At 41.9% G+C, this 21,307-nt stretch overlaps 1 protein-coding gene across 2 annotated transcripts in view; it reads left to right on the top strand.

The window, feature by feature from the left end:
* Positions 1-1,993: 1,993 nt before the first annotated feature.
* AGPAT5 (1-acylglycerol-3-phosphate O-acyltransferase 5) overlaps positions 1,994-21,307 on the top strand; it is a 60,722-nt gene continuing 41,408 nt past the window's right edge. For both annotated transcript variants that reach the window (XM_082608557.1, XM_082608556.1), the window contains exons 1-2: positions 1,994-2,569; positions 20,135-20,204. In XM_082608557.1, the coding sequence (XP_082464683.1) occupies positions 2,351-2,569; positions 20,135-20,204 (289 nt within the window). In that variant the 5' untranslated portion in view covers positions 1,994-2,350. The remainder of the gene's footprint in view (positions 2,570-20,134; positions 20,205-21,307) is intronic.

The raw sequence follows: 21,307 nt of genomic DNA, 5'->3' as shown, positions 1-21,307 counted from the left end.
CTAAGTCCCTGCTAAATGCAATCAGTCTTTGTTTCAGTGTTGTATCCCAGAGCCACTGTATGCAGGCTGGGTTAGACGCGCTCTTTACAAGGAACCGTTTCAGTAGAGTGGTGGAAGTCAGACTGCAAGGGGTTAAAAAATGTACACCGTAAGGAATTAGAGGCAGAGGGTGTGCGCTGAGTACAGCTTAAGAGAGGCGAAGGCAGAAAGGCGGGTAAATCTGTGACCAGCAGGGAGAGAGGAGGCTGAAAAGCACAGGGGATAAGTGAGTGTGTCGGGCTGGGTTTGGATATAAACAGGGGACCAGAGAGGCTCACGTTCTCAGTGTCCCCATGTCAGAACCTGGCACAAAACTCTACAACCAGGTGACTAACAGTAACATGGGGGTAATTCACAGGAAGTAACATACTTACATATCACAACAGTTACTGACTGCATGTGTACAGATTGTAACATTAACACTGAACCAGCTTTACCTCTTCGTACATTTTCCTAATTGTAGGGATGTCTGGTCTCAGTTAGTTAAAGGAAGCGTGAGCAGCATTGGCTGTGCACAGTATCCATACCCATGACTTTGTCCCTCCGGAATGAGTCTAGTTCTCACAGGGCATTACCTTCCACAGAAAGAGGGGAAACCGCGTTGAAAATCTTTTTAGTGTTTAATGCTTCCTGTTGGCAATATACCTGTCCAAATAATTGTTCCTTGAGCAATCTCTATTAACCTGGATTTGTCCCTCAAGGTCACCATTTACCAATCACGTTACATGATGTCAATCATGTAGAGATAGTCAAATCAAGTAGCCACCGTCCTGGCCCTGATTAGAATTTTCCGCTAAAATGCCTTCCTGCATAAAGCTACACCACAGGCTTGCATTCAGGCAAAAAAAAAAATTTTTTTTTCACTTAAAGCATTCGGCATTCTTCTGAAGTGCAACTATCCCTGGAAAGGATTACACAGTAAACCACACTCACTGTAGCCAAAGGGCAGTAGAAGGATTCAGAAAGCCTCAGAGTCTGTTTTTACACCAATAAAACGGCTGCCCTGATTTCCTAGATTTTTGTGAAGGTCACAGAAGTATGTTAGTACTTTAACCCACATGTGAACTCAAGTACCTTCAAGAACTACTCAAAAACTGAGGCTCATCATAAACTATCAGAAAGAAGTTAAAGAGCCAGGCCTGGGGAAGTGAAGCAAGAGTGAATTTGATAAGGCCTGATAAAATAAAACAGTGTGTCAAGAACCTTGTAAAAAGGCTGTCCAGCTGTTCGTAAACTTGTAGTGATGGGAAGGCAGGGGCCTGACTCAGAAACATGCTGGTGGGCGAGTGATGGGCAGGAGGGCGGGTCCTGTGCACCCGGCTGGGAGAAGAGGAGGAAGCCAGGAAGGCGGAGGGGGTGAGAGCCACCGTGAAGAGGAAGGTGAGCCTGGCCCGATAACCCAGGGCTGACGCCTTGACAGCGCTTATCGCACTGCTGTTACTGCGGGCCTTCCCACAGCAGGCATGACAAGTCTCTGTTGCCTGCAGGAGTCCTCTTAGACGCCCGAAGCCAAGGTCTGCAGCACCTGCGAGGTACCGTGGGTCACTGGTGCGCCCCTCGGAAGGGGACATCCCGGCTTAAGGGTGCATCCCGGGGTCCAGGGGCCCTCACGTGTGCAAGCAGGAGGTGGGGCGTTCCCTCAAGCCAATCTGCGCCCAGAGCCGGACCAAGGGGCACAAGGCCACCCGGGTCCCTCCTCGACCGACACCCACCTTCAACCAGCTCCGCCCGGAAGTCGCTGCTTTCCTTTGGTGGATGGGGGAAAAGCACGCTTTGGAGCATGCGCAGTAGCCAGAGCGGGCAGTCCACGCGTCCGGACGGCAGTAGCGTGTCAACTGTCAGCAGCACTTGACCAATCGGGAGATGAGTTCTTGCTGCTGAGCCCCGCCCCCCGGAGGGGGACTATGGTAACGGGAGGCCAATCAGGAGTCGTGTTGTTGGCGCGGAGCCCCGCCCCCGGCAGGGGCATAGGGTGACGGGCTAGGGTCATGGGGTGTGAGTGATCGTGAGCTCTCGAGCCCCCGAGGGCCGCGGCTTCCCCTTGTCCCGCGGCCGGGAGCAGCGCGCCGGGCCCCTCACTCGCCAGCCCGCCCACCGTCCAGCGGCGGCGCGGCCCATGCGGCTGGGGGCGGAGGCCGGATCCGGCGCGGGCTGGGCGTCTCAGGGGCGGCCGGCGGCCCAGCTAGGTGAGGGGGCGGCGGCGGGGCCCGGCCCAGCCCGGTGATTGGCCGCCGATTGAGGGCCGCCGGGCGGCCGGCGGCGGCGGGGCGGGGAAGAGCCGGCGGAGCCTTCCGCGTGCGGAGCCGGAAAGATGCTGCTGTCCCTGGTGCTCCACATGTACTCGATGTGCTGCGTGCTGCCGGCCGCCGTGCTCCTGGGCACGGCTCCCACCTACGTGCTGGCCTGGGGAGCCTGGCGGCTGCTCTCCGCCTTCCTGCCCTCGCGCTTCTACCAGGCGGTGGACGATCGGCTCTACTGCATCTATCAGAGCATGGTGCTCTTCTTCTTCGAGAACTGCACCGGCGTGCAGGTGAGGCCCCGCCCGCCCTCCGGGCCCGCCCACCGCACCTGCAGCCCCTCCCTGTGTCTGGGGCCCTGGGGGGTCGCAGGCGCATCCCCCAGCTGCCACCCACCCAGCGTCTGTCCAGCTAGTGTAGGCTCGCTCCGCCCTGGCGGGCAGATCCGGCCCCGGGAACACGTGCCATGACGCCGTCCTCCCACCGTGGGGGCAGTTTCAAGTTCTCGCTTAGGGTTTGGCCAGGTGCTTCCTTGCGGGTACTCCAGGATTACTAGGTAGCTGCGGTAACGCTGCCCTGCGGCCCCAAGCGGGATCCACCGCCCGCCCTCCCCCTCTCTTGCAACTGTCTGTCTTGGTGCTGGGAGAAGTAGGTGCAGATGAACGTATAGGGCAAGCAGTTGACAGCTTCTGGCGTTTGGTCTAAGAAGATGGTAATGGTGGAAGTCAACAGTGCGCTTTTAAAAATCGGAGACCTTTTCTTGAAACAGATTGATGTTACTGTTTGGGCGAGAAGTACAACTTTGTTTTGCATTCTTCCGCAGTACAAGTGAAAGCTGGGCAAGGAAATTAATCCATGTGTTACTGCAGAAGCCTTACCGGAGATAAAATTCTTGCCAACTTTGACTAGGCTTACATGTGTGGCTAATCTTTTGTCTGCTTACTTTCTGTTATTTTCTTTCTCTGTAGAGATTGGATTTGTAGATTAAATTTGTAAAACAAACAAAAGTAGAAGGCCCTTTTAACTCCATTTAATTATTTGAAGTCTCCTACACAGAAATAACAGTTGTGTTTTCCTTCTGTTCCCCAATTTGAAAAAAAAAAAAAAAAAAGGAGAGAGCTTAATTCTTGGTTTTCCTTATATTCAGTTAGTCCTCTTCTTTTCTTTTCTTGGTGAGGATGGGTTGGAGTGAATGGGATAGCATTATTTTGTCTTTTTGTCTTTTTTTTTTTTTTTTTTCCCCTAGAGTAGCTGCTTTCACCCTTTTGTCCACCAGCTACTATTTTGAATTTGTAGTTGCATTGCTGTTGATTCCTGATGACTCTATGAGTTTGCCCCAGTTGGAGGTTTGGGGGAAGGGAACTAGAAGCCAGGGACTGTGTTTAAATCAGTATCTATAAGTGTTTCCTAGGAAAGAAAGGAAGATTGCTTTTCCAGATACTGGTTTCCTGATAATAGACTTTTTCAATGGGCCACATTTAAAATTTTCACTAATTCAGACCAGTCATTTCCCCACTCTGTTCTTACCTCACCACATTTGTCTAAATGTATGGTTTTATCATAAGTATTTAATTTCACATCATATGACAACTGGCCTGGGCTAGAATACAGGATCAGAATATACGACAGTCATTTACCTCTTAGAAAAGTAATTCTACCTATGGCGGGTTTTAAAATTTTTGTTAAAAGCATATAATATGTCCCATGCAATGTAACATATACCATTGAAGTAATTTGTGTTTAGCAAGTTTCTTATTTTTAAAAAATGACTGTAAAATTTCACAGTATTTCTCAAATTGTATATCTTACCTTATATTTGTTCAGTATAGACCTCCAATTTATTGTTTGAGTTCTCAGCACATGGTTTTTAAAAAGTTTAATCTGATGATGATCAACGGACACTCAGTTCTAGGATTCCTAACAAACTTCATCAAGGGACCTGCGTGAAATAAAATTTTGAATTATAATTGAGGGCCATCAGACATCCTTTTATAAATACATGAAGAACCAGTATTCAGTTATAATCTTCTAAATGTCAGAATTCATTTTTCTTTGTTAATTAAAAACATGTTTTTTTGTTGCTCTTTCCCCTCCTTCTACTGGAATACACCAAAAACTGATCATTGATATTTGCAGGCCAGAATATCTAGTGATATTTATTTCTAGGCATATGCAACATGCCTCATCATTAACACCCTCTAAATATTTTAGTCACCATTTTCTTCCTGCTGAAATCAGTACTTTAAAATATATTTTACACTGATGGCTTCTGTCTGCTAATCCCCACTTCCCCAAGTGCTAACATGATACATTATAACAATCAAAAGTAAAATTTGATATAAAATAAATTTAGTTTTTCAGCTGACGTGCTTCAAGTATAAATTAGTTCAAATAACACTGGAAGAAAAACATATAATTTAAGTCTAAGATTTTAACGTTTTATATATATAATGTGTTCAGCTAGAATACCCTTAACTTCTCTAATAATTCATACATTTACTTGAAAGATTGTTTCAATTTCCTCAGAAACCCTCAAGGCCTTTGTGTCTAGAGGCCATTTATAACTAGTTCTTTCTTTTGGTAGCACTGTGGCCTCAAAAATAGTCCTAAACTCTTAATGAATTAAATTTGTATTCTGTATCTTGTTGTAAAAGCAGCTAAACTATTGTATTTGAATGAAACATGTTTATTTAGGATCAGAGATATTTAGAATCAGAGAAGGGACCTCACAAGTCCAACACTTTTTTTTTCAAGTCTGGATTCTTTCTGCATTTCTGCTAAAATGTTGCCCAGATTCTCCTCAAATATCAGTAGTTCTAGATAGAATGTAAATTGTTGCTTGTATCCTTAATTTTTTTTTCTCTACCTATTTATCATTCATGTTAAGACCTTTAAAGACCTTCGTACAGTTTAACTGGGAGTAACAGAGCCAGGAAGATCTGGATGTGCTTCTGGGTTTGCTTAAGTAGAATGACACAAACCTTTAAGAGGAAATTAAACATTTCTCAATCAGATATGATTCCAGTCTAACACAATTTAAGTCTGGCCAGGGAATAGACTTATAAGAAAATCTTAGAGAAATGTAATTTGAACCTTGTTTTTATACTTTCTATAAATATAAATCCTGAACTGTGAGCAAGACAGTTATTTTAGTTTGCATTTGTGCACATTTTTTTAAAATACCTTATTTTTCTGTTATGAGTCACAGGTACAATAAAATATTCAAACTGCAAAAATATTTTGAGAAAGTTAAAGTTCTCCTTACCTGCACACACCTTTCCTAGGCCTGCAACAGTTTGGTGTGTAACTTTGGATTTCTGCCAAGAGCTTTTATATAAATGTATGAATTGTGGGAAGACTTCTTCTCCATTAAATTAACTTCTTGGATGGGTTTTATAGTAACCTAAATATACCATAACCTATGGGGACACCTCTGTGCCATTGTTATGAAAAGCAAAAGAAAATACGGCTCTATACACAATTTACTTTCCCTCTTTTGTAAATTTGTCTAATTTTGTAGAACTGAATACACTGAGAGTGGGCTCTTCTTAAATGGAATTATAAGCTAATTTTTCCTTTAATATTTTCTCATTTTATTATAGTTTTTTTTTTTTTTTTTCTTTTCTTCTTGCGGTACGCGGGCCTCTCGCTGTTGTGGCCTCTCCCGTTGCGGAGCACAGGCTCCGGACGCGCAGGCCCAGCGGCCATGGCTCACGGGCCCAGCCGCTCCGCAGCATGTGGGATCTTCCCGGACCGGGGCACGAACCCGTGTCCCCTGCATCGGCAGGCGGACTCCCAACCACTGCGCCACCAGAAGCCTTATTATGGGTTTTTAAACAGAGGTTAATATTAGTAGTTAGACAATCCAAAACTAAGTAGTAACGTCTCAGAACCCGCTCTTTATTCATTCATCTGATATTGGAGTGTGCCCTGAATTCCAGGTCCTGTGCTGGACTATATGGGATGGAATGAAGAAAAACATAGACAAGGTCCCTGCCCTCATGGAACTCACATTCTAGTGGGACACAAAAAATAAGAAGAAAGTTAAAATGCACCGTACTCGGTGACTTTGTTAACCTAGTGCGTAGAGGTTGGGGGTTTGGGGAAATGTCCCTGAGCAAGTCACATATGCGCTGAGCTCTGAAAAGGGCCAGTTTGGGAAGTGTTGTAGTAATCTAGGTGAGAGATTATGGTCCGAGTCGTGGGAAGAGTGGGCACGGAGAGAAAGCAAAGAATCCTGGAAGTATTTGAAGGCAGCTGATGGGGCTTTGTAACTGGATACGGCGTGGAAAGGAGAGGACTGTGTTAGCAGCATACTTAGCATTTAGTGAGCGCCGACTGTGTGCCAGGAACTGGTGTCTTATGTGGGTCATCTCAGCCTTACCAGGTAGGCCCTGTTTCCCCATTTTACAGATGAGAGAACTAAGGCACACAGAGTTCACACAATGGTCAAGCCAGGATTTAGTCCAAGGCAGTCTAGCTTCAGGGTCCATTTTCCAAAGATGCTTTGCTAGGTGGTGTGGTTATATTTGTTGAGAGAACAGCCCCACTCTCAAGGTGTGCCTTCTAGGAGAAGCACTGGCAAACAGTTACAGGAGAGGATAATACTGAAAGTGGAGTTTTTGTGTTTATGAGCTTTGTGCTACAAAGGGAATGTGACTCTGCTGGGTGATTCGAGGCCATATCAATTGTTACGAACCGCTGTGAGTTTTTACTTCAAGCAGGAGTAGCACGGTGTGTTAAGGGAAAAGAGGTTCTCAGCTGGTAACTGAAGGACGCTGAAGACTCCTGAGCACGGCATTCAAGGCTGGCTGAATTCTGCCCTGGCAGCTTTCCCATCCATTGATCTCACTGTAGCCCAGCTACTGCTTCCTCACCAGTCCCTCCCCTAAATGACCAGTGCATGTGCTTTGGGACTCCTCTTCTCTGTACACTTCCTTCCAACTCGGGCAACTTTTCCTCATCTGTCATGATCTCACCCCATCCCCATGTCAGGATCACTTATATGTAATATTAACATAGCATTAGCATATTTTAAGATATATATATTATCCCCTTTACAAGATTGTAGCCCCATGGAGATGGCAGTAAAGTGGAGAGTGACTTGACTTGATTGTGCCCTTTTCACAAAAGGGCAGCGCTCTCTGCAGGGACCAGTGATCTGCGTTTCGGTGGAAATGTGGATGAGAATCTCACGTTTAAGGCATGGGGGCTCTAGACTGGCCCTCTAGTTGACAAGTTTTGATCAAACAGGGTCAGCAGGTGGAGTGAGTCAATTTGCTTTCTTTACTTAATAGATGGGGGCGAAAACATGCGCTCTACCCACAGAAGTAAGACTGAGAATAAGGTCAGAGACCTTATCAAAGAGGGGATTCTGGAACAGCTATCAGCGCAGAGAAGCCTTTGTTTACTTGTCAGTAAAAACCTGTACTTTTTGCAATTTTTAAAGGTAAGCAATTCTGTAAGGTTTATTTTGTTTCCTCTGCTTCTTTGCACGGACTAGCAGTGAAAACCCCAAATAAGCAAGTGTTGCAGGGCATTTAGAGGGCTGTATGTGTGTGTAAGTGTAAGTGATAATTGGAAGCAGAAAGAAATGAGGCGGGTGGTACCTGGAAAGGGGAGTTAGCTTAAGTGCTAACCACATGTGAGGCACGAGCATTTCCATTGATAAATTAGTCTCTACTCTCAGCACACAATTTAGCAGTTAGAAAGAGGTCAGGTTTTTTTTTTTTAATATTTATTTATTTATTTATTTGGTTGTGCCAGGTCTTAGTTGCGGCAGGTGGGTTCCTTTAGTTGCGGCTCGTGGGCCCCTTTAGTTGTGGCTCGCGGAGCTCCTTAGTTGCGGCACATGGGCTCCTTAGTTGCGGCATGCATGTGGGATCTAGTTCCCTAGCCAGGGATCGAACCCGGGCCCCCGGCATTGGGAGCGCTGAGTCTTAACCATTGCGCCACCAGGGAAGTACCTTTTTTTTTTTTTTTTTTAACTGAAGGTATAATGAGATGTTAGAAAATGACAAAATGAGCAAAGAGCTGAGGAAGTACAGGAGTACTACAACTGAATGCAAGTGGTTGCTTAACTGAGGGGAGGTGTGTGAATACAAGGAAATGATTCTTCCACGTTAGATGCGATGCACTGAATGCCAGCTCTTTGTGTGGTTACATGTTGCTTTGCTCTCATAATTTGTATTTTTCTGTAGGAAAGTATTTTATGTCAGTTTTTCTCGAGTTTCTTATCTCCTTGTGGTTAATGTTCAAAGTGAAAGAATTACACAAGCTTCTAATTTATGGGAAGCCTCATTTGACATTTTTTATTTGGAACTTTTGCAGATAATAATTTTGTTGTAGTCAAAAGATTTTTGGATCTTGGGTGAGAAACCTGGGTGTAATTCCTAGTTCTTTGCTATTCTCTGTCAGCTTGAATAAATCAACTTTTCAACTCAGCATTCTCATTATTAAATGGAATACTATTGTCATGTTATTTTGTGAAGACTAAATGAGATAATATGTGAAACTGCTGAGCTCAGTGACATCATAGATGCTCAGGAAAAACACACCCTGTAAATGAGGACAATACAGAGAGACAGATATGACGAATGTATAAAAAGAGGTTTGTGATTTGTAAGGTTCCATTTAAATGTTGCATAATAATTATTTTTGTGTACTGATTATTAGACAAATGACTATGTTTATATTTTAACATTGTTTCGGAGGGGTGTCATACTTTTCCTATTCAGGGAAAGGTTTCAAATTGGGCAGAAAAAGACCTTAGTTTTGTGTGTATTACGGTAGAAGTCTTGTACTTGATCTTGAAATGATATATTTCATTGACACAGAAATACATTTAAAAATCATTTCAAATAATTATAAACGTCATAGAGTGTAAATTATATCTGCAAACTTATTTATGCTGCAATTCTTTATGGCTGCATTTGTACGTAATCAGAGCCCTTTTTTTAAGGAAGAGGAATTATATAGGTGTTTCTCCTATCCATTCATCATTTAACACAATCTGACTTTGTTGGATAATGATAATAATTAGAGCAACAGCTAACATTTTGGGGGACAGTTCCTATGATCCAGGAGTTGTGGCAGGTAGCTTACATGGTCTCGTTTATCTCACCACACCTGTGGTGAGCAGTTACCATGATTCCATTCACTCTTCAGGTAAGGAAAAATAGGCATGGGGAGGTTAGGGACTTGTGCTGCAGTTCACGTAGTTGGTAAGGCGATGGGCTACGGCTCAGGTCCGAGGCTCGGTTTAAGCCCAGTGTTTCTGCCCGGGCCCTTCGTGACTGGTGTGCTGTGCACAGAGGAGACAGATCTGTCTGTAGCTGGGCCCGCAGCTCAAACCGACGCGGTCAGAGCCGCAGAAGAGGCACACAGATGTAACGGGCGTTGATGTGTTACACGTAGGTTAATCTTTTACACGCTAAGGTTTTTACCGGCCCCTCTCAGATAAGAGGGGGAAACTAAAAGAGGCAGTTAGAGTCAGCCCAAGGCAGTAACCTGTGGAGGCACAGCTAGGTGTGGGAAAGGTGGGTTTGGGCTCCTAGGGCTGGTAAACTGTGGGAAGGTCCCTAGGAAATGTACGGTAGATAAGGACTGTTAAGTAAGTAAGGTTTGATGACTCATCTCTGTGCTGTCTCTGACCTTCCTGGTCCTCTAGGAAGGAACACCTTTTCGAGTGTTTTTAATGTCACCTGTACAAAAGGAAGTTTAGGCCTCCTTCAGGCGGAAAAGGGGAGGGCAGAGGGCTGTGCGTGCTGCTTCTCAGTGGCCCTCCGCTCAAAATAATCCTCATGTCAAAGCGGCATGTTTTGGGGCGGCGTGTTCTGATCCCCGTCTACAGCATCATCTGTATCTAAGGACAGCGAAAGACGTTTTTTTTAAAAATGGCATTTCAATGTGCATGTGGAAAGGAAATGAATATTATTGAGATAAATCATATCTCAATTTTTTTTTCTCTTTTTGAAGAGGAAGAATGCTGTCCCTTATGTACCCATGGTGGTGTTGGTTAGGTAGTCCACTGTGTTAGACATGTGATTACTTTAGATGACATTTTACCACCTCTTTTCAGGATACAAAAGAGGGAGTCTTCAAGTAGTTTATCAAATCATGGGAGCAAATTCAAAACAAGGTGAAGATGAGATCCAGGTGAGAGGACAGTGTCTACATTTAAATCCAAGTCTTCTGAAAGGCGCTTTGTGCAAGATAAACAAGCTTGATTGACTAAAGCAGAATTGTAACTAGTGTGCCAGTCGCAATGAAGATAATCATTCAAAGAGCATTTTTACTGAATTAATAAAATGAAGAGAGAACATTGTTATTTTTCTCTAGAGGGACTTTACATGAGTGTTTTAAAAATGGAGGAACCCCAACTTGAACAATTATGATGACTTAAAATTACTTAGAGAATGAGGAAGAACCAAAAAGCCATGTTTTTCACATGCCTTGTTTGAAGGAACAAATTACCTGCCGAAAAGTGATTGTAATTTGAAATCCATGTACTAGAAGATTCACAGAATGATGCCTTTAAAAAGTCACTGGTGCATTTAAAGTATTTGTTTATTCCCCGCCTCTTTACTGTTGAAAATGAGGTATAGCTTTATCCACTTGTGAAAAATAAACGTGCAGCTTTTTTTTTTTTTTTTTTTTTTTTTGCGGTACCCCGGTCTCTCACTGTTGTGGCCTCTCCCGTTGCGGAGCACAGGCTCCGGACGCGCAGGCTCAGCGGCCACGGCTCACGGGCCCAGCCGCTCCGCGGCATGTGGGATCTTCCCGGACCAGGACACGAACCCGTGTCCCCTGCATCGGCAGGCGGACTCCCAACCACTGCGCCACCAGGGAAGCCCACGTGCAGCTCCTTGATTCAGTGAACATTGGTTGAAAAGCATCTGAGTGCTGGGCTCTGGCTAGAACAAGGATGCAGTCCGTGCCCCTGAGGAGCCTGTGGGCCTTGAGGGGGATGTGATGTGAGTCGGAAATAGGGATGCACAGCGTGACCGGCTTCGTTGTCATGCAAAAGGGGGAGAGATGAATTCTGGGGTCTGGGTTAGAAGGCAGGAGGGCTTCGTGAGGAGGTAAACAAGCGGAAAAGCTGATCTAAGACGACTACAGTGAGAGAGCGCAGGGGGCTCTTAGGTCATCAGAGAGTCGTTTAGTCATTTATTTGTGGGGGCATTTTATAAGTTATTATGAAACTTTAAATTCGGAAAACACTACAGGTATCTTATTAATTATATACTTGTTTGTAAGATAGTAGTAACTGTCTTATTAAGTATTTTGAGAATCTGTACCCTTAAATGAAAACTTTTACTTGCCCTCCATGTTAGTAAATTTAAAAGCAAATAACCTTTTCACTTCAATGAACAGAAGTGTGATAATTTTAAGTTGGAATGAAGTGCTTTTTCTTTGAAGCCTGGGAAATAAATTAAGTGAAGGGCCTTAAAAACTGCATATATGTGGTACATAAACATTGTAATCATGCATTCCTTTCTTTGGATGATCAACATTTATTTGAAGTACTTAATAATTTGCGTCTATTGCAATAAGATTTGCAGTTCATCATTTCACTTACTTTGCTTTTAGAGCTTGTAAATTTTTAAATATGAAGGGCTGTTCTTTGTAACTTTTTATTTCTGTTGAATTCCAAACAAGTGACAATGACAAATAAAAAAGAAACAACTTAAGAGGCAATCAATCCAAATATCCACTTTGAGATCCTAAATTATGTTATGTCAGAGGCTTACCATCTTCTTTCGCATCTTAATTGGAAATAGCTTTTATTTCAGTGATATGCATACTGAAAAATAAACTTTAATAAGTATGAACTATGTATTTATTATTTTCCCTTCAATGGCTAGGAGTTAAGATTTTGTTCCTTTCACATTTCGCCCATCTGTTTTGCCCGCCAGAATTCATTACTTATCTTACTTTCTCTAGATAACCACTGAAGATCTATTTTTAAACACTGGGCATGTTTAACTTTGTTACTGAGATAAGCTAAATATAGAAAATGTCGATTGTTTGGAAGCCATTTAGGGATGGGGAAAATTAGTGAGTCTTACAGGGATTGCAGAGATGGCTTTCCTGCAAAGCTTTTCAGTTCATGTTTGTGTCTATAAACAAAGTGCAAAACTGTGGCATTTTAAGGCCAGCGTGGTATATAGTATAAGGACTAAGCCCAAGTAGTGGAGGTGTGGCATCTTAAACTGATGGTACCCGGTAACTGATCATGGGTCACTGAACAAGGCAACTTGGCTGTTCTGTGCCTCCGCCTGCTACAGTGTGAACTCGGAGAGCTGGACCAGAGAGTGGCCAAACGTTGTTCTGGTGGCAATGGTGTACTGATGATATGCACTGTTGGGAATTGTTGGTCATGACATTAGATGACTGCTTATTTTTGTGGTTTCCTTTTCACCCTCGAGATGCTTGTTTTATTTTAAAGTGGGATATATTGGGTTTTATAGGAGATAAAGTTTGAAGCGCTATGTTTTCTGTATGATTGACACTGTAAATCCTGTGAAACATGCCCATTATTTAAATTTTTTTTAAATAGATCTTTATTGGAGTAGAATTGCTTCACAGTACTGTGTTAGTTTCTGTTGCACAACAAAGCGAATCAGCCATATGCATACATATGTCCCCATATCCCCTCCCTCTTGAGCCTCCCTCCCATTCTCCATTTCCCACCGTGTAGGTCATCGCAAAGCACCGAGCTGATCTCCCTGTGCTATGCGGCTGCTTCCCACCAGCCAAGTATTTTACATTCGGTAGCGTATTTATGTCGATGCTACTCTTGCTTCTCCCCAGCTTCGCCCTCCCACCCCATGTCATCAAGTCCATTTTCTATGTCTACCTCTTTATTCCTGCCCTGCAACTAGGTTCATCAATACCATCTTTTTTTAGATTCCATATATATGTGTTGGCATAGGGTATTTGTTTTCCTCTTTCTGACTTGCTTCACTCTGTATGACAGACTCCGGGTCCATCCACCTCACTACAAATAACTCAATTTCATTTCTTTTTATGGCTGAGTAATATTCCATTGTACATATGTGCCACATCTTCTTTATCCATTCATCTATCGATGGACACTTAGTTTGTTTCCATGTCCTGGCTATTGTAAATAGAGCTGCAGTGAACATCGTGGTACATGTCTCTTTTTGAATTATGGTTTTCTCAGGGTGTATGCCCAGTAGTGGGATTGCTGGGTTGTATGGTAGTTCTATTTTTAGTTTCTTAAGGAACCTCCATACTGTTCTCCATAGTGGCTGTATCAATTTACATTCTCACCAACAGTGCAAGAGGGTTCCCTTTTCTCCACTGTATGTTCTTGCCTCCTTTGTTGTAAATTAGGTGCCCATGTGCGCGTGGGTTTATCTCTGGCCATTCTATCCTGTACCACTGATCTTTATTTCTGTTTTTGTGCTGATATTGTACTGTCTTGATTGCTGTAGCTTTCTGGTATAGTCTGAAGTTGGGGAGCCTGATTCCTCCAGCTCCCTTTTTCTTTCTCAAAATTGCTTTGGCTATTCGGGGCCTTTTGTGTTTCCGTATGAATTGTTAAATTTTTTGTTCTAATTCTGTGAAGAATGACATTGGTAGTTTGATAGGGATTGCATTGAACCTGTAGATTGCTTTGGGTAGTATAGTCATTTTCACTATATTGATTCTTCCAATCCAAGAGCATGATAAATTTTTCCATTTGTTTATGTCATCTTTGATTTCTTTCATCAATGTTTTATAGTTTTCTAGCTACAAGTCTTTCGCCTCCTTAGGCAGGTTTATTCCTAGGTATTTTATTCTTTTTGTTGCAGTGGTAAATGGGAGTGTTTCCTTAATTTCTCCTTCTGATTTTTCATTGTTGGTGTATAGGAATGCTAGAGATTTCTGTGCATTAATTTTGTATCCTGCAACCTTACCAAATTCATTGATTAGTTCTAGTAGTTTTCTGGTGGCATCTTTAGGATTTTCTATGTATAGTATCATGTCATAGGCAAACAGTACAGTTTTACTTCTTCTTTTCCAATTTGTATTCCTTTTATTTCTTTTTCTCCTCTGATTGCTGTGGCTAGGACTTCCAGAACTATGTTGAATAAGTGTGGTGAGAACGGACATCCTTGTCTTGTTCCTGATCTTAGCGGAAATGTTTTCAGTTTTTCACCATTGAGTATGATGCTTGCTGTGGGTTTGTCATATATGGCCTTTATTATTTTGAGGTAGGTTCCCTCTATGCCCATTTTCTGGAGAGTTTGTTTCATAAATGGGTGTTGAATTTTGTCAGAAGTTTTTTTGGGGGGGGGGTTGCGGTACGAGGGCCTCTCACTGTTGTGGCCTCTCCCTTTGTGGAGTGCAGGCTCAGTGGCCATGGCTCATGGACCCAGCCGCTCCGCGGCACATGGGATCTTCCCGGACCGGGGCACGAACCCGTGTCCCCTGCATCGGCAGGCGGACTCTCAACCACTGCGCCACCAGGGAAGCCCTGTCAGAAGTTTTTTCTGCATCTATTGAGATGATCATATGGTTTTTATTCCTTGTTAATATGGTGTATCACATTGATTGATTTGCATATATTGAAGAATCCTTGCATCCCTGGGATAAATCCCACTTGGTCATGGTGTATGATCCTTACAGTGTGCTGCTGATTCTGTTTGCTAGTATTTTGTTCAGGATTTTTGCATCTATGTTCATCAGTGATATTGGTCTATAATTTTCTTTTTTTGTGATATCTTTTCTGGTTTTGGTAGCAGGGTGATGGTGGCTTCGTAAAATGAATTTGGGAGTGTTTCTCCCTTTGCAATTTTTTGGAAGAGTTTGAGAAGGATTGGTGTTAGCTCTTATCTAAATGTTTGATAGAATTCACCTGTGAAGCCATCTGGTCCTGGACTTCTGTTTGTTGGAAGATTTTTAATTACGGTTTCAATTTCATCACTTGTGATAGGTCTGTTTATATTTTCTAATTCTTCCTGGTTCAGTCTTGGAAAGTTGTACCTTTCCAAGAATTTGTCCATTTCTTCGTGGTTGTCCATTTTATTGGCATATAGTTTGTAGTAGTCTCTTATAATCCTTTGTATTTCTGCAGTGTCAGGTGTGATTTCTCTGTTTTCATTTCTAATTTGATTGATTTGCATCCTCTCCCTTTTTTTCTTGATGAGTCTGGCTTTATCTTCTCAAAGAACCAGCTTTTAGTTTTATTGATCATTGCTATTGTTTTCTTCATTTCTATTTCATTTATTTCTGCTCTGATCTTTATGATTTCTTTCCTTCTACTGACTTTGGGTTTTCTTTGTTCTTCTTTTTCTAGTTGTTTTAAGTGTAGAGTTAGATTGTTTCTTTGAGACTTTTCTTGTTTCTTGAGGTGAGATTGTATCGCTATAAACTTCCCTCTTAGAACTGCTTTTGCTGTGTCCCATCAGTTTTGGGTTGTCATGGATTCGTTATTTGTTTCTATGTATTTTTAAATTTCTTCTTTGATTTCTTCAGTGATCTCTCAGTTATTTAGTAGTGCACTGTTTAGCCTCCATGTATTTGTGTTTTTTTACAGTTTTTTTCATGTAATTGATTTCCAGTCTCATAGCCTTGTGGTCAGAAAAGATGCTTGATATGATTTCAATTTTCTTAAATTTTCTGAGGCTTGATTTGTGACCCAGGATGTGATCTATCCTGGAGAATGTTCCATGTGCACTTGAGAAGAAAGTGTATTCTGCCACTTTTGGGTGGAATGTTCTATAAATATCAATTAGATCTATCTGGTCTATTGTGTCATTTAAAGCTTGTGTTTCTTTATTTATTTTCTGTTTGGATGATCTGTCCATTGGTATAAGTGGGGTGTTAAAGTCCCCTACTATTATTGTGTTACTGTCGATTTCTTCTTTCATGGTTGTTAGCACTCGCCTTATGTATTGAGGTGCTCCTATGTTGGGTGCATAAACATTTATAATTGTTATATCTTCTTCTTGGGTTGATCCTTTGATCATTATATAGTGTCCCTCCTTATCTCTTGTAACAGTCTTTATTTTAAAGTCTGTTTTATCTGATATGACTATTGCTATTCCAGTTTTCTTTTGATTTCCATTTGCATGGAATGTCTTTTTCCATCTCCTCACTTTCAGTCTGTGTGTGTCCCTAGGTCTGAAGTGGGTCTCTTGTACACAGCATATAGATGGGTCTTGTTTTTGTAATCATTCAGCCAGTCTGTGTCTTTTGGTTGGGGCATTTAGTCCATTTACATTCAAGGTTATTATTGATATGTGTGTTCCTACTACCATTTTCTTAGTTGTTTTGGGTTTGTTTTTGTGGGTCTTTTTCTTCTCTTGTGTTTCCTGCTTAGAGAAGTTTCTTTAGCATTTCTCATAAAGCTGGTTTGGTGGTGCCGAATTCTCTTAGCTTTTGCTTGTCTGAAAAGCTTTTGACTCCTTCATCGAATCTGAATGAGATCCTTGCTCGGTAGAGTAATCTTGGTTGTAGGTTTTTCTCTTTCATCACTTTAAGTATATCCTGCCAGTCCCTTCTGGCCTGCAGAGTTTGCATTGAAAAATCAGCTGATAACCTTATGGAGATTCCTTTGTATGTTATTTTTTGTCTTTCCCTTGCTGCTTTTAATATTTTTTCTTTGAATTTAATTTTTGTTATTTTGATTAATATGTGTCTTGGTGTGTTTTTCCTAGGGTTTATCCTGTATGGGACTTTCTGTGCTTCCTGGACTTGGGTGACTATTTCCTTTCCCACATTAGGGACGTTTTCAACTATAATGTCTTCAAATATTTTCTCAGATCCTTTCTTTTTCTCTTCTTCTTCTGGGACCCCTATAATTCGAATGTTGACACATTTAGTGTTGTCCCAGAGGTCTCTGAGATAGTCTTCAATTCTCTTCATTCTTTTTTGTTTATTCTGCTCCTCGGCAGTTATTTCCACCATTTTGTCTTCCAGCTCACTTATTTGTCTTCTGTTTCAGTTATTCTGTTATTGATTCTTTCTAGTGTATTTTTCATTTCAGTTATTGTGTTCTTCATATCTGTTTGTTTGTTCTTTAGATCTTCTAGATCTTTGTTAAACATTTCTTATATTTTCTCAATCCATGCCTCCGTTCTGTTTCGGAGATTCTGGATCATCTTTACTATCATTACTCTGAATTCTTTTTCAGGTAGACTGCCTATTTCCTCTTCATTTATTTGGTCTTGTAGGTTTTTACCCTGCTCCTTCACCTGTGACATATTTTTTTGCCATCTCTTTTTTTTTTTTTTTTTAATGACTGGGGCTGTGTTCCTGTCTTACTGGTTTTGGGGCCTGAGGTTTCCAACACTGGGGCTTGTAGGCTGTTGGGCAGGGCTGGGTCTTCGTGCTGAGATGAGGACCTCCGTGAGACCTCACTCTGATGAATGTTCCCTGGGGTCTGAGGTTCTCTGTTAGTCCAGTGGTTCAGACTCAGAGCTCCCACCACAGGAGCTTTGGCCCAACAAGGGGCTCGTGAACCAAGATCCCGCAAGGCATCTGAGGCAGCAAAAACAAACAAAAAACAAAAAAAACAATAAAACAATAGCAAAGTAAAAAATAAAATTAGACTAGGAAACTAACAGATATGTTAGGAAGAATATAAAAATAAAAATATAGATGAATCAACAACCAGAAGGTACATTAGTACCACAATAGTAAAAAAAAAAAGAGGAGGAGGGAAAAGAAAAAAAGGGGGCGGGGGGAGGCCTTGGCTGTGGAGGGCGGGGCCTAAGCAGGGGCAAGGTTTGGGTGGTGGGCGGGGTCAGTGCTCAGGACCCACAGGGCTGGAAAAGGCCCCTGGGGGCTGTGGGCAGTGGGGCTTAAGCTCAAGGAACAAAGGGGCCCAGGTGTGCACCCCATCCCTGGTCTCAGAGGGCAGGGGACCTCACCTGGGAGCCCAGCAGGCTTCCTGGGCTCCAGTGGACAGGGCAAACGCTCTCCTCTCCTCTCCTGCTCCTCCAGTCTGGGAGGGCCCCTTCCGCCTGCCTCTCCTGATCTGCCCGGCCTCCCTCCTATGCCCCCAAGGACCTACGCAGCCTGGAGGGGGCTTTGGAGGACAGGGGATCGGCCTGGGAGCTCACCCATTGTTTAAATTTTTAGTTTATTTTTCAAAAATATAAAATTATACATATTTAAGGTGTTCAATGTGATGTTTTGATATTTGTATGCATTATGAAATGATTACCACAATGAAACTAAAAAAAAATGCCTTTTAATAGCTTGTATGCCATCTACCTTCAAAGGCTGTGGTCTCTAAATGAAGCTCAGAGCAAGAAAAGGGAAGGAGAGTCTCCTAGTGGTTCAAGTTCTGTCTTCAGCCTGGGGGCAGGCAGGTCTCCAAAGAGTGGTATTCAGATTGAATCAGTTAAACCACAGCCTTTCACTGTGAATGTCTCATCCACGGAAGTCAAGCCAGAAATACCCTGTCGTGTAGCTGCAGTACTTGAAACCCAGTGCGTCCCACCCAGTGGTCTCAAAGCAATTCTGGCTCGTTGTTAGGAAGAGGGATTGCTCACAGACCAGGACTCCACTTTTTAACCCTGCATACATCAAGTTATTGATTTCATTCTTTTGTTTTGACACTGATAAGCTTTCTTAATAAAAAATTATTGAGGAGAAATTTAAACTCATATTACCTGCATAGCACTGTATAGTTTTCTGAGGAAGATATAGGAAATCTCAGTCTGAGTCCCTGGTCTCCAGAGCTTTGTCATCTAGCTCCATTTATCTACAGAGAGGTTGGCTTAATGTCTTTTTCTTTGTTCTGTTGTTAGATATAAATGAGTAGTGGTGTGATCAAAAGATAATCTCTGTGGCTATGTAAAAAGATAGATCTGTGGCTAATTCATAATCTTGAATAATCTGTGATGACAAGATACAGAAACAAAAACGCCCTGAATAAAAAAATAACCAGTGTTAGGAGTCATTTCCTTTGAAGTCTTTAAAAATATACTTCCAATTTCTTTAAATTTATTATGAAACATTTGAGACATAGAGAACTACAGAAAGACTCATATAAGGAACACCTGTGTACCCACCACCCAGCTAAAGAAAGGAAGCACGACAGCTGGAGTTGAAGGCTGCTGTGTACCCCACCCTGTCGTGCAGTTTCCCCTTCCTACAAGTCACTGATCCTGCCCTCCCTGTGCTCTGTATAGAGATGTAAAGAGTCCCAATCATGGGACCAAGTTTCCCCATTACTTACAGAATCAAGTTTTCATCTTTAGCTTGGTATTCAGAAGACCGTATGTTCTGGTTCAGATCTCCTCCGGCCTGCCTGCACCAGCTCACCGTCTCTAGGTGCAGCCTGGGTGTGCCAGCACCCTGCCAGGTGCACCATTACTGGCCTCAGACGCTGCCACTTATGTTCCTTTGTTCCTCTCTTCATAAACATTCCTTCCTTCACCTTCTCTGCTGAAACCGCACCTAAAGAATGCTACTACTGCCTGCAGTTGACAGTTCTTTAATCGAGACTGTATCTTCATAATATTTGCATATGTCTCATCACAGTTATTGTATGCGCGCCTGTCTCTTCCACTACACTGTAGGCTCTTGGAAGGACGCTGTACCTTATGAACAGTGTTTCAGATGTTGTGAGCAGTCAGTAAAAACTCAGGAGGATACTGATCATTGCTTTGCTTTATGACCATTAACCCTGCCCTGCGCTCAACTGCTTTATAGACACGTGCTGTTTATGGTCTCTGAGGCTCCTAAGAGAAGTCTAATAGTTATTAGTCATGGATGGGACTATTCATGACATTGCGTATTTGTCAATTTTTTGACATTGTCATATTTTGTATGTTACAGTAGTACATGTTTTAAAATATCAAAGTAATGTTTCTCTTTATTTTATCTTTTAGATATTGCTATATGGAGATTTGCCAAAAAACAAAGAAAATATAATATATTTAGCAAATCATCAAAGCACAGGTTTGTATTTCATTTGCATGAAACAGGTTTCTCTACGCACAGTAGGGAAGTAATTCAAAATAATGTTCTGATATTTTTAAATGGATTTGTTGTTGTTGGTAAAACATGAATTTTCAATGCAGATATTATATGTGACCTCGTATTTTTGTGATTTTAGTTTTTTGGAAAATCAGGAATGTGAAAGCTATGAATTTTCCTTTTCCCTCTGCTGGGTGTATATAAGCTATTTTCTTTCCTTTTTTTCTCTTTGAATATCTCTGTAAATAGTCTATGTATTCTTCCTTTTTAAGTTTTGTTTTTGGAAGTGGAATTTGTGGATCATACTGTATAAACATTTTGTATTTTTATTGTTAAGCTGCAGAAAGGTTGTACTGATTTGTGAGTGCTCATTTCCTTAAACACAGTATTAATTACTAATGTCTGCAGTTCCTTTTGCTTCTTCAAGTGTTTGGGTTTAATTATAGCTTGCTCTTCTATCAGGAATCACAGAAGACTCTGGTCTCCAGTATAGTGCAGTATATACGTTAAATTAGCTCAAGGTACTTAAAAAAAAACTTTTTGTATTGAAATAATTGTAGATTCACAAGGATTTACAAAAATAGTATGTAGAGTCCATTGACCCTTTCACCAACTTTGTCCCAATGATGGCATCTTATACAGTAACCAAACTAAGAAATTAACAGTGGTTAAGGTACTTTTTAGTTCTCCAGATAATTCAGTCCAAGAAACATCCCACTTCATATTTTTTCAAAGCTGTAACTGCTTTTGATGCACACTTCCTAAATTCTATTTTTATTACTTTAAAAAGTGTAGTACCCAGAAGTTCAAAGCTAAAAACAAGCTGATGAATGAAACACACCTGATTGGGAAATGACTAATGCCTGTGGCTGTCCTTTATCTTCCTCCTGTCAGCTGTGTTTCTTCATGGTTACTTTTATTACTACGTATACCTTCTGGAAGGTAAAGAAAGGTAAAGAAGTTGAGGTGCATCTTTCTCAGCTTATCTTGTTACTGATTACACTCAGTTTTCTAGGTCAAGAGCTGATGCTCTGAAGGGTGAATAAGAATTTGATGTATCTGTATTTCCCTGGCTTTATTACCAT

This window comes from Mesoplodon mirus (genome assembly GCF_964341445.2).
Source record: "Mesoplodon mirus genome assembly, chromosome: 20".
Classification (NCBI taxonomy): Eukaryota; Metazoa; Chordata; class Mammalia; order Artiodactyla; family Ziphiidae; genus Mesoplodon; species Mesoplodon mirus.
Note: the sequence above shows the minus strand (reverse complement) of the source record. Positions and strands in the feature narration are given on the sequence as shown.